Genomic DNA, 13,929 nt, shown 5'->3' with positions numbered 1-13,929 from the left:
GCCTTTTTTCTAGAGACACTTACTAAACTTGTGAGTTAATGCGCTGGGCTGAGGTTTACTGGCAGCATGCATGCCTGTCTAGTATCTACAAGGTCCCAAGTTTAGCAGAGTGCAAGCAGTCCCAGCACTAGGGGGGTGGGTGCGGGAGACCGGGAGCTCATGCTCATCTTTAGTTCACAAGGAGCTCAGCCTGAGCCTCAGGAGAACGTGAAGAGAAAAAGGGCAAGGACGCCTTACATATTCTATAGAAAACTATTTTAATGCAGGTATTATTATAGATAACTTTAGCAATCAAAATTATTTTCTCCTCTGAATAAACTGGAGTTTATATATTTACAAATAAAAAATATACAAAATAAGGAAACCAGCTAATAAAACAAGGACAGACCATTAGCTAGTTGGTGTCATACAGGAAGTGTGAAAATAATACTTTATAAATGGAATGTCCCAGGAAAGGCTTCCGTTAGCTATTTGGTCTCTGCAGGGACAGAAGCAGCATCTTCTGCTGCTGCTGCAGAGACAGGCTCGGCGGCAGGAGCAGCATCACACAGGGCAGAGACATCTTCCGTCTCGCTGGAGGCTGTCTTGGTCTGACTGGAGCACTCAGGCTGAGAGGCTGGGGTCTCCTGACTCACGCTGGCTTCTGTTGGACTGGGTATGAGGTTAGCTTGAGCAGCTGTGGTTTCTTCTTCTGCTTCCATTTCTGTTTCTTGATTCTGAACTTCCTCACCTTCTTCCACCATTGCAGGTGGTAGCTGTAAGAAAGTCTAATAACAAAATACCATAAGAACGTGAGTGTCAAGAACACTGACTTGGAAAGCTGAGCAAGCTCTCATATTACATCACTTTCTTGATACACAGCTTCTGCTACAGTTTTTCAAACACTGCTAGCCATTCGATGTTACAAATTTGACACTTTTGAACAATGACCTTCATTCTGCTAATGGCAAAGAATATATCTCCGTGTCACATGTAAGTAAAAACCAACATGAAAAATTCTGAGAGTTTTAGTCAGAGGAGAGTTTGATAATGCTTCTGAGAAAGCACAGTGGTTGGTTAGCATTAACCACCACATCAGCTCGAGGTTCACCTTCACTGAAGGGCGGGCAGAGCTCAAGCCTCCAGCTCATTCATCTGGAAGAGCAGCGCAGCCATCCATGCCTAGCTTTTCCTCAACGCCTTGGCAGCTGGAGCCAAGCAATAGCTTCTTTCCTCCTAGATTTTGTTTAGCTAGTCAGAAATTTGAAAACATTTTAAAAGTACCACTCAAAAGCAATGGGCACTCAGGGCAGAACTAAGAGATGGAGATATACAGACTTGAAATTGGTAAGGTACTAATTTCCCCAAATTGAGCCCATACAATTTCACTCCTGAAGACAGTATCTCAATTACAGCGGGCTTTTAAAGGGCTAGAAACTGGCTGGCTGTGTCTAGGTAGAACGGGTTATTTTTGAAAAAGAATGGAATTAAAATACTCATTTTGCCCCATTTTAAGATCTGCTTATTCTAACTGACTGTAGCCCAGGTAGCACGGTGATGGTGAAGGGATGGATAGATACACCGAACCGTGGAGTACAGTGGAGTACAGAAAGAACACTTATGTACACAGTTGATATTTTGGGTTCATTTACTATCTTTTTTTTTTTTTTTTTTGGACTCAGTAGTAGATCAAAAGAGAATCAAATAGTCTACTGAGGAAATAGCATTATACAATACAATATCCACATATGGATGAATAATACAATACTACATGGAACCTTGCCAGAATGAACTAAAAATCTAGCCTACTTGCAAACACCACAACCTGGACTATAATTGGCAGAGGGTAGTCTTTGTCAACTGGGGCTAAAGTATGTATTTTTAGGACATGAATAATGAATTATAGGAAAGTAATTTTACATATTAAATATCAAAATTCAAAAGTCTACTAAAAGCTTCTTTAAAAAAGAATTATAAAAACGTGTTTGATAAGGATCCTGTAGCTGGAAGACTGAAAACCTCCGAGAGGGCATTGCAATAATAATGTAAACAGACTCACCCCAAAGAGGATATTTAGGGGGCAAATAACAACACGAAATGATGCGTAAATGAAGAAAATGAAATGCCCCCCCCCCAAAAAAAACCCTCAAGCCACAGTGGGCTCACTACATTCCTACTGTCCCTGCTAAAATAAAAAGGCTCACTACATCAAGTGTGGGTGAGGACGCAGAATGAGCACACTCACATGCTCCTGGACACAACAGTAAGCTCTATTGAAAAACTGCATGTACCAGATCAGCCAGCAACTCTCCATGGAGGAAGAAGTGCAAAGTTTTACACAGCAATTACCTTGTAACATCCCACAATAGAAACAATAGAATGATAAAATGTCTACCAATAGCTGAAAGGAAGGGACCATTCCGTGAAAGCAACAACTGGAATGGTAAAAAAAAAAAAAAAAAAAAAAGAACAACAACAACAAAAACAAAAAAAAACCCACTGAGAAACAACAGACCAAAAAAGTATGAGTGCATATCGGATGCTTGCACTGGTGTGACTATCTAGAAAGCAGAAATCACACCCCTATGGGTTTAGAGGAGGACAGAAGCACAGAGTGACATGGGAAAAGTGGGGACAACAGTTATGCTCAGTATCTAGATTAAGGTGATAGTTTTAGGAGGACACACATACATGATAAATACAGAATGTATCAAATTGTACACTTTGAGCAAGTATACTTGATGCCAATTTATTACTACAGAAACGTATTAAAGTATGAATGCTACTTGAGTAACAATATCTGACTATGGATTCTCCATAACAAATTAGTAGTATGACTCCCTCTGCAGGTAGAGAAATGAGAGTCAGTCTGAGCGCACTCACCTGGTGATAACGATGGGTTGTCTGTATCACATGCATGTACATGTTGTACACGAAGTTTGCCATCTGGGGCATATTCTTTATCACCTGCACTTCGTGAGGTGGTCTCTCCCCATTCTATAAGAAAGCAGAAAGGGAGTGAAGTAGCTGGTGAAGAAAACCCAGCACCTATCATTCAACAAGCCCATCTCAGAATCTATAATACCACTAGGGAATGGAGGATATGAAATCCCTAAGTCAGATCCAGAAAGTACTTCATGAAAATTCATGAAAAATGTAAGACAACAGAGTTGAGAGTCATTAAGTTTTAAGACAACTTTGGGCTGGTAAGTAAAGTAAGAATTTCCATATGTGAATTAATATCAAAGACTCATTAAGATAAAACCTCATAAATAGAGGAAATATATCAACATAGTCTAAAACAGTGATTATCAACCTTCATTCCCCAACCATAAAATTTTTATTATCACTTCATAACTGTAATTTTACTACTGTTATGAGTCGTAATGTAAATATTTGATAAGCAGGATATCTGATATGTAACCATCAAAAGGGTCGTCACTCAAAGTTTGACAAACACTCGTCTAAAAAGCAACAATTTCCATTACTGTCAGGAATCCAGAGAGAATCTACAATTGTTTCAGAATGAAAATATGAGAACTATTTTTCTATTGATGTTTTTCTGAAGCATAAAATGTTAACACTTATTATCATCAATATGTAGCCTGTCAGCCAGGGAAGTGGTGTTCAAATCCCTGTTTTAAGCCTCGCAGCATCTGTCAGGCTCTGTTGAGACACTGCCCCAGCGCACAGCCCTTACCCGCAGCACCCTGCAAGCTAGATTCTGCAGGCCTGCAGTACACGAGGGGACTTTGATGGAGCAGTTTCAGAGAAAGCTGACAGTGAAGCAACCGTTTCACTGCTAGAGTCAGTGAAACAGAGACGTGAATGTAGACCTGTCCTTCTCCTTCAGCCGCCTCCGAAGACGGGCAACTTTCCTATTCGCCATCACCGACCACACGCAAACTCCTATGGTTTCTTACTGTGGCGCTGGATTGTGTGGAAATCTAAAACTGTGAAAACAAGTTTTCCAGGACAAAGGACCCTACCTTACAGTAGCAAGCACATAGTAGTGAGTCTGTAAGAGTCAAGTGTAGAGCTGCTGCACCCGGGCTTTTGTAATGCCACCCCACAACCCCCACCCCATTTCCCTCAATTTTCTCATAGCAGCATGTTTTTTTTAAAAAAACAAAACAAATAAAAAAGCAAATAGAAATGTCTTTAAAAAGAAGTAGTTAACATTACCACAAAACAAAGACTAAACTTATTTTGTTTGTTTTAGAGGACTGAAAAATAAAAAGTTCACTGAATATATTTAAGACAATTTTATTTAAAATTTAATTGACCTCTGGGACATTTCAATAAGGGGAAAAAACAAAACAAAACAACAAAACCCAAACTCTGTAGCATGCTCTAAGAAAAGAAAGTAACAGTAATCGCGCGTCTGCGCCTTTGTGTGCAAGAATGTAAAAATGAACTCCATTATACTTTATCCTAGGGGAAGAGTAGTGAGAAAGAGGGGAAGGGAGGGGGAGAGGAGAGGGTTAAGCTGCACGTGTTTTCCTGTCCCACCACCCAGGATGCAAGCTTTGTAAGAACTGCACTAGAGGACTGTTCAGTGGCAACTGATGGACGACGGAGGTCTTATGAATTCTTGGGTCACGCTGCCTGCTTACAAATTTTGGCTCCTCCGCCTTCCCGACGCACGGTAAGCTATTTAACTTCTCTTATCCTCATCTTCTGCACATGTACAGTTAGGATAATCAGAAGCTCCTGAGTGGCTGTGCTACTGAGACCAATGAGATGATGAATGTGTGGAGTTCATTCCTGAGATGTAGTACGTGTCAGTAAGTGTTGGCTTATATTAGTTTTATAGTTCTTTGATGTAAGGAGCATTTCATTATAAGAGAATTCCATAGTGATGAAAGGCCTACCTTTCTGGAGGTTGGGAAAGGCTCAGTTGGAATGATATGCAAATGCAGCGGGCGAGCGGTGAGCTGGCTGAAAGCAGGAGTCAGTTCAAAACAATTTTGGAAGAGGGACACTCTAGCGAAGATATACAGCCCAAGTCTGGCTCTTGACATGGCTACCACCAAACGGCGGACATCCCTTTAGGAAACAAGATAATTTGCATAGTTTGAAATTAATAATGTATCTATGCAGCCCTTTCCTTCTTTTACATAATCCACTAAATAGTCTCATTATAAGTTATTACAATAAAAACGTTAAGGACTTAATAGGCATAAAGCAAATTAATATATGTGATCAGTAAACCAAGTAAGTGAATGAATGCTTCGATGATACCATCTTCTTAGTGCGTTTGTGCATGTGTGAGACACACAACCAATGCACTGGTTTGAAAGACCCAAGGAGCCCTACCCAGAATCACAGCAGTGCAGGTGACAGTCACCAATTACTGTATCACCATCACTATGACAATCACCTTCTTCCACTTTTTTGCCTAGCAAATTCCCTGGTTCTATCAAGATAAAATTTTCCTTCCTAGAAAATTGACCGGTTTTACTTTAGAGAAGTAATTCCTCTCGCTTCTCTTCACATTCCTAAAGTAGAGTTACGCAGAGGTCCCAACACTGGGTAAGTGCTAGAACTCACAGAAACAGAAAGGAAAATGCAAAAATGCCGTCTGGGAAGAAATGGAGTGTTGGAGGAGGAAGCAGTTATACTACTACTGTGCTGGGCTTCTGTGGCATGTCCAGGAGGCTCCAGCTCTGCACATGATTCTGTGAGAACACTGACTGCAGTGTTTGGCTAAGAGGCTTTTCTAAGTGTCAGCTCCACATGAGAAGAATGCAACTGAAATTTTGGGCACATTCAAGTAAAGGAGTCTTCCCAATTATCTGAAGGTGTCCCACAGTGGGCTCCAAACTGCTCACAGGTAGAGATCATAAAAGTTAAATTTATATTTCTATATATCCAGAAGCAAGAACATTGCCAAATTACAGATGGTTAAAGGTGTTTCTAATCAAAAAAAATCTAGAGATGCATGGCAATGCTGAAAACCCCTTTTTTCTAAATCTCCCATTCATAAGTGTTTTTAGTTTTTAGAAAATCACGCAGTAGTCACTATAGAACTCAAGTTACTGAATTAAAAAATAAGGTTTATTTTTATTGCACATGACTGGGTGTTTTGTCTGCAAGTGTCTAAGTGCAGGACTGTTTCCCAGAGGAAGAAGAGGACAGAAAATTCACATATTCACACTTCAAACTCAGAGGTCAACAAAGATGGTCATTCAGACAGCAGTTATGTCAGCTAGAAAAAGAAACTGTTTCAGGAAAGACCTAACTCTATGCTTGATATTTCAATAAGCAAAAATAAGCTAACTTTAACGCTATCACTTTGTAACAATTTCTTAAAACATTATTATCTTTGCTTACTCTTCCATAAAGGTTATCAGTCTAATAGAATCTGACCTGAGGCCCAAAGAGATCTGGACTTAATGACAATTTATGAGAGCTTGGCGAACCTTCTCTTTATATTCATCTAATAAATTAAGACAGTGAACTCCATCTCTCCTGAGTTTTGCTAGTAAGTCACATGAGATGAAGATTTATATAAAACCAAATGGCTGCTTTGTAATAAGAAGATATTACTCCCATAAATCTCTAATACATAAATACATCACAAAAATGATAAAAATAGGCTATTGTTTGTTTGGACCATTCTTAATCCTGGGAGAACAAATGGCTTCTTTATCCTCTCATGAAGCTGAAAGATGGTAGGCAGAGAAAAACCAAAAGCCTTATGCACTGAAAAAATGCTTTTGAAGAGGCCCCCTTCTACCTTAGCTTCTTTGGTTCCTGACACTGTTCCTAACAGATCCAAGACTGTAGAGATCCTATGGCAATACCTTCTCTCTGCACGCAAAGAAATGGTGAAGAAGCTACAACCACTCCAGCATTATGAGGTGACACTTGGTAGAAGCAGCACTGATAGACTACACAGGGAGCTGTTATCATCACAGAGAGCACTACAAGCGGCACAATGATTACTTATAGCAAGTAGCTGACAAATTTAGAACGATGTTGTCCCTGACTCTCCAAACTGAAACAGACGGTAACTTTTAGGAAGAGTATAGCTTCTGAACGTCACGCACCTCAGATGGCCCACAGCCCTGGTCCGCACTAGCGAAAGGAGGATGTAATCGTTCTGCTGACCTTGGAATCTATCGACAGTTGTCACCTAGGAAGAAAATGTGGGGAATGTAGCATATTTTCAAAAGTACATCAAGGCATTGCCTAAACAAAATGCTGGAAGCAAGCATCTTACCTTTAAAATTATCTCAGAAGAAACCTACCCGCATCAATTCTTGCTTGGAATTAGAGCAGAAGCCAGGGAAGTCACTAAAGCCTGGGGAGCACCTGGTCACGCCCTCCTGTCCCTCACAGTCTCGGCTGCTGCACTTGTCTACTACTGCTGACAATTACAGACCTGTTCTTGCTTTCCATCGTTAGGCTGCCAAGCTCCAGAGGGCAGGCCACGTTCAGCTTATTAAGTGCACCCCAAATACTCAACAATAGAGCTAACCATACTCACTTATTATTCCATGTGTGCCCCCAGTATTTGTTCATAGCATTCTTGTCAAAGTGAAAAGAAAATCTCCACAGTACTTTCTATTCAGCTGGAAAGCATCCATATGAATAGGGAGAGAGGCTCATCAAGATTCTAGCCACCAATTCTAACTCTCAGGCCTTCATCCCTGCTGTATGAATTCAACAAAGCGTACTGATTCCCCTACATGAATTACCACTTATGGTCCCTCTCATTTTAGGAAGTCTATAAAACATTTCTTTGGCCTTCACAGAGATACAAATTATGTACAATGAGTTCTGACATACTACTACCACAATGCCCACCACCCCGGGCCCCGCTGTAAACAAGCAGGCAACTTCCCAGCTCCAGGCAGTCCCTGATCTACTTAACCTCATTTTATGCTGGCTCTGAACAAGCACAGGAGTGGAGCCCAATAGCATAGGCGTCTGTGTTGTACATAGAGATGTTCACTCTGTCCAGCAGCTAAACAGCCTGGCTCCCATTAATGAATGTGCTTGTTAACGGACACTAGAGTTCTTTTTACTTTACGGACACTTAGAACAAAGCTACACTGAGTATTTAATGTTTTTTTTTTTTTTTTTTTTTTTTTTTTGTGGACATGTTTTCATAGTAGAAAGTGGAACTGAAAGGCTATGTTAAGTATATGCTTAACTCGATTAAACTATCAACCTACTTCCCAAAGTTTCTGAATCTATTTATACACTCACCACCCATGACCCAGTGCCCAAGTTCCAGCTGTTCCACTGCCCAACACTATCAGCTCTTATAATTTTAACCTTTCTGTGGATGTGTAGAATAATCATTGTATTTATAAAAATTTAATTTAAATGTATTCAGAGACTCATGCAGCCATAGCTACAAATATGATAAGAACTTGAAGTTCTGATCCTCTTGCCTCCACCTCACCAGGGTCGGGATTACAGGCATGCACCACAGTGCTGCGTTCATGTGGTGCTGGGGATGGAAGCCAGGGCTTCATGAATGCTAAGCCAGCACTCTACAGACTGAACTGCTTTCATTTACGTCTTCTTGACAGCTAATGACAGTAGTGACAACTAGTGACAGGGCAGGGATGCTTTAGTGGCTCTTTGTAATCTTCCATGAAATATGTCCTGTTCACTTGCCCATTTTATAGTAGTCTGTCTTATTCAAAATGACTCTTATTAGAACTGACTATTTTGAAGCAAGTCTTTTTAAAAATTTTGTTGCCATCCTGACCTTCTAGAAAGTTAGCTTGTGAGACAAAGTGGAGCAATATTAACAACTTATAATAAATGCAAACCTTGCCCAAAAGGTGAATATGAAACATATTACACCCATAAACTACCTTGTTTGGCCTTCCAATCAATGGATTATTCCCGCAACGCCTATTGATGATGTCCCGAATCAGGTGCTTTTGTCCATTGTACGTTGTCAGAATACTGATCTTGTCTGCAGGGTAACCAAGCAAGCACATGTACATGAAGAGTGCCACTACATACTCAGCTTCTCCAAGGTTCTGTAACGCAAGCAAAGCCACACTGGACATTAAGTTCCCTAGTTTCTACTTCATAACAGCTGCAAGAGGCTTGCCTATCTATCACTTACTTATTTTCAGCACATCTTAAGTGAAAAGTTAATAACCTGGATAGACAACCGAGAGTTTTTGATAAGTTGAAGGACAGCCTTGCTCTAGGTTAATATTGATAAAACGCTGATGTCTGTAATATATTTGTAGCAGAGGACAGAGGTAAATATGCCTGGGGCCACAAGAATCATGATATATAGTCTGTACAACATGCTATAACTGCAGATGTGGAAACAAACATTAATATTAAGGGGTGAGTTAGCTAGGAGCCCATACAATGTCCAGTCTAACCGGATGTCCAAGTAGCAATGTTACAACTGACTGCACTGTGCAGAGCTTTTCTAGCCTCTCCCGCTTCCTGACGACTCCTGTGAGTTTGGTCCCGCTGTCTCCCTTTACCACCTGAACTGGACTCATCAGGTGAGATGTGCTCTCAAGCTGATAGTCTGGCTTACGGTTAAGTTCGAGCTTCTGGTTAAAGATGGGTGATATGGAGCTTAAAAGCAAGGGCTTTACTGAACTTCAAAGTGAGAAATCTGACCCAGAGCTACTTAATCCAGCTCAGTGGTGACCAAGTTCAAGCATCAGATGAGAAAGTAAAACAAGAACACAAGCACATCCTGAAAGGAAAGCACAAAGATAAGAAGCTGGATTCCAGGCAAAGGCAAGAGGAAAATTACTGGATGAACTTCAGAGACACCATTTATATCCAGGTTTCTGGTGACAGACAGCCTCAATTATCTCTTTCATTTAAATTCTCTAGTTCTTTGAAGACAGGAGACAAAAGAAGCCACATGACTATAAATCTCCATTTTCTATATCGGTAGCAAAACACATTTATCTAAGGTTCAGCTCCAATATAGATAAAAGAACAAACCAGGGACCATGGAAATGACCTTATGTAATAAATGCTAAGACTGAATAAAATTTAGTTTTGAGGATTCAGGTATTTTTGGCAAGACCAGTGCACTGAGTTCTCAGCAAATGGAAGCCAATTCTTTATTTTTGTGAGCAATGAAGATCACTTAGTTCAGCACACTGCTTGAGTCAGATGTGAAGTTTAACAGACAAACAAGTATATTTTGATGAACGTTTTAGAAGCAGGGCCAAGCAAGTCAAGGTTGCTTCAACTTAGGAACTTTTATTCATTTTTCATTTATTCTCTCAGACATTAATTTTTAATAATGTATTGTTTAAATGCACATTGATCATATTGGGGATGGTAAGGATTTCAATACTTCAGAAATACATTTAACCAACAGCAATCATCATTTGAGAATACCCATATTTCTTGATATACTGAAAACTCATCCAGAGATAGAATTAGCAAGTAAGGAAACAGATGAGTAACTTGGATATCATTTCAGATCAATACCATTAGGCGGCTTAGGCAAGGACTCAGAACCACTATATAATGAAGCTATCAGGAGACACCAATCAACTCCGGAACTCCTTCAAAGGTAGGTATCAGAAAACATGTTTCTACTTTAAATAAGGCTCTAAACGTGTTAGCATTGAAAGGTCATATGTGTTTTAAGTATATGAGAGAGTAACATCAGTATTTCTGATGTGTAGAACAGGAAAAATTTAATCTGATAATTGATTTAAATTATTTACTTTCAAACTTATTTGTAGTGAAAATATTTCAGTACTTTAAGTCTTCATATACTCATCCAACTTCTGGTTAAACATTATTAAGGAGGGAGAACAGTGTTTTTTTCTACATATGACAACTTACGCATCCAATTATTTTCCTACTAGAACTGCAAGATCAAGTACTGTCTGACTTCGTGATTAACTACTATTAGGGATTTACTTATTTCTTTCTAGGTGAAGTGTTTCTCTTTTCTGCTGGTGTAATATTTTTAAAGGTTTATTTTTATGTATGTTATTTTGCTTGCATGTATATATGCTCGTGTGTGTGTGCGTGTACACACATGTGCACATACTACCCAAAGAAGCCAGAAGAGGGCACCAAATACCCTGGAACTGGAGTTATGGATCACTATTAAGCTGCCCTATGGATGCTGGGAGATGAACGCTGGTCCTCTGCAAGATCTGGAAGATCAGCTTCCTAGCTGCTGAGTCATCTCTCTAGCTCCAAGAGTATTGTTTTTTTTTTTAAAAGCAACTGAGCTCTAACAAATTTTAGTTAGAATTTTCAATATATTGTTTTAATTTATATTTATTTTTTCAAATCAATTAAGAGTTATTATTTTTAAGTTATTATTTTTAAGTTATTATTTTTAATTTATCAACAAGAAGGCCCTTTCTTAACACATCACTACATACTTGTCAATATTTGCTTTTAGTACTTTCTACTGAGTTTTTAGTTATTCTTTGTGTATCTTCGACCCTTCTGAAACTGACTGCTTTTGTGTGGTAAGGTGAGGTTGTAACCTTTCCTTTCCATAGCTGCCTACATGGCTCAGTGTTGCTGAATTCCATGGTACTTCAGCCAGGCAAATGCAAGACAAACTCCAATGCCACCAGGTGTTACCTGATAGAAGTAAGGGTTAGGCTCCGATTCTCCCACTCCCTGGAAGTCTTCCACATTGATGAGCTGGAAGTCATAGAGCAGGCCAGCATTGGCTGTGCTGAACTCTGGCAGAAGCTGCACATGTGGTAAGTTGCCTAAGTTCTTGTAGCGCCAGTTGTAGAGGTTACACAAGCTGTCCCAAGACAAAGAGTATCCAAACACAAAAAATTAGCAAGGTGGGACCCTTCAGGATACAAAAGAATATTTTAAGGAGTCACAAATTTTAGTTGCCAAGCTTGTTTATCTTTTTTAGCAACACTACTTTGGCAACTTTAGGCTACTTGCGGAATGAAGATGTTACAGAAAGGATGGCTCTCCTGTGCTCCTGTGTAAACACTGCTGCTATGTCATAACCCGCAAAGCCTGTAAGTGGAGACACTGGAGGGCCTGGGCGGTGCCTGGCATTCCTTATGAAGTTAAACCACAGTTTTATTCTTGTTTACTTTTGCTTTAGGTTTTATAATTACATTAAGGCCATATCTTTTGGCGAGAGGATGGAGTGAAGCCTCTTTAGTCCTTAATATCAATTAATGAAGAAAACAACTCACTTGGTCAATATATACTTTATATAACAGGCAATAAACATGGTTTCAGATTTGTAGTAGGTAGATTTATAAATCTTAGAAGAGGCTAAATTTTATGTAAAAGATGCTTCAGGGAACCCATATTAATTAGTAGTGAATCTTCACCTTGCCCTGGCTCTCCCTTGAGCATCGAGGTCCACAGTAGGGACCCCGACCCGCACAAAGCGAGTGAAAAGAGACTGCTCCATATTTGAGTACTTCTGAAAGGCCATGTTCTTAATGACTGGAGGTAACTGGTGGTGATCACCAATCATAATCCATCGTTTCAATCGGCTGAATCCATCTTGAGGATTCTAGAAATGAAAATTGAAGAAACACCAAAATACTGTAATTAATACATTACTGACAGGGTTCTAGCTTACCAAACACAAGACTCGTTCATCACATGACTTCATTAATTTACAAATTCTCAGCCCTCACCAGCTCCATGAAGGAGTCTATCAAATAAACAAGATGAGTTAGTTGGCAAAGAAGCAAGGGTGACTGGTGCTACTGACTGACAGCAAGAGTGGGTAAAGGTCTGAGAAGGCCTTCAACAGGGTAATCAGAAGACACCTTGAAGGTTAAGGTCAGCATTATGCAAAACATAAATAAGGAGAAATGTGCCCAGAAACAGAAGTGGAAAGATGTCAAAGTGAATGCCTGGTGTCAAAAGTATGACAACAAGTTTTGAAGACCTTGAGAGTAAAAGCCACACCACTAATAGCTTTGTATACTATCAACTTCAATGTCTTATTCAACATGCCCCCTGTTCCGGAAATATATCCTGCATCAGATATAATAAATGTTACATTTTATATGATAACTTATAAAAGCAATTTGATAGCTCAATTTATATGTAAAGTAAGTACTATCTAGTATTTTTTTGGTAATTATACATTTTGTTTTAACACTTCAATAATAAAGAACATCATATAACAAGAAACATTCTGAAAATACTACTACTTGGTTTTAATTTTAGGCATACAATTAAGAAAAGCAATTTATCCAGAGAACACTAGAAACAACCATAGAAACATCTCTAACAAAAACAAAAAACAAAAAAACCCAAACAAACAAAAAAAACCCCACAGCTAATTCATCTTCCCTCAAAATCAAATAATAATGTAATTTTCTTGATTAAAACTTATCTTTTAAGCCAGGCAGTGGTGGCACACTCCTTTAACCCCAACACTTGGGAGGCAAGAGACATCTCTGTGAGGTCAAGGCCAGCCTGGTCTACAAGAGCTAGTTCCAGGAAAGGCTCCAAAGCTACAGAGAAACCCTCTCTCAAAAAAAACCCCAAAAAACAAACAAACAAAAACAAAAAAACCCAAAAAACAAAACAAACAACTCATCCTTTAAAAACCATATATATAAACTGTGGATATAAAACTGTTTGTGTGTGTGTATGTGTATATGTGTGTGTGTATATATGTGCTGTATATATAAACCATGACTATTTTTTACTTGTATTTTTTTTTTTTTTTTGGTTTTTCGAGACAGGGTTTCCCTGTGGTTTCTAGAGCCTGTCCTGGAACTAGCTCTTGTAGACCAGGCTGGCCTCGAACTCAGAGATCCGCCTGCCTCTGCCTCCCGAGTGCTGGGATTAAAGGCGTGCGCCACCACCGCCCGGCACTTGTATTATTTTTTGAGACAAGTTCTCATTATATAGCTCTAGCTCTCCTGAACTCACTATGTAGACCAGGTTGGTCTCAAACTCAGTCTGTTTATGCCTCCCAAATGCTGAGGTTAAAGGTGTGCACCA

General features: G+C 39.5%; 1 protein-coding gene across 1 annotated transcript in view; it reads right to left on the bottom strand.

Annotated features, from left to right (window-relative positions):
- Positions 1–240: 240 nt before the first annotated feature.
- Aqr (aquarius intron-binding spliceosomal factor) overlaps positions 241–13,929 on the bottom strand; it is a 76,087-nt gene continuing 62,398 nt past the window's right edge. Inside the window, exons 29-35 of the mRNA XM_038330896.2 lie at positions 12,288–12,475; positions 11,560–11,731; positions 8,820–8,990; positions 7,035–7,120; positions 4,854–5,028; positions 2,863–2,976; positions 241–767 (exon numbers count right to left, since the gene is read on the bottom strand). Of these exons, the coding sequence (XP_038186824.1) occupies positions 468–767; positions 2,863–2,976; positions 4,854–5,028; positions 7,035–7,120; positions 8,820–8,990; positions 11,560–11,731; positions 12,288–12,475 (1,206 nt within the window). The 3' untranslated portion in view covers positions 241–467. The remainder of the gene's footprint in view (positions 768–2,862; positions 2,977–4,853; positions 5,029–7,034; positions 7,121–8,819; positions 8,991–11,559; positions 11,732–12,287; positions 12,476–13,929) is intronic.

The sequence above is a fragment of the Arvicola amphibius genome, chromosome 5 (genome assembly GCF_903992535.2).
Source record: "Arvicola amphibius chromosome 5, mArvAmp1.2, whole genome shotgun sequence".
Lineage (NCBI taxonomy): Eukaryota > Metazoa > Chordata > Mammalia > Rodentia > Cricetidae > Arvicola > Arvicola amphibius.
This window is presented reverse-complemented; position numbering and strand designations above follow the sequence as displayed.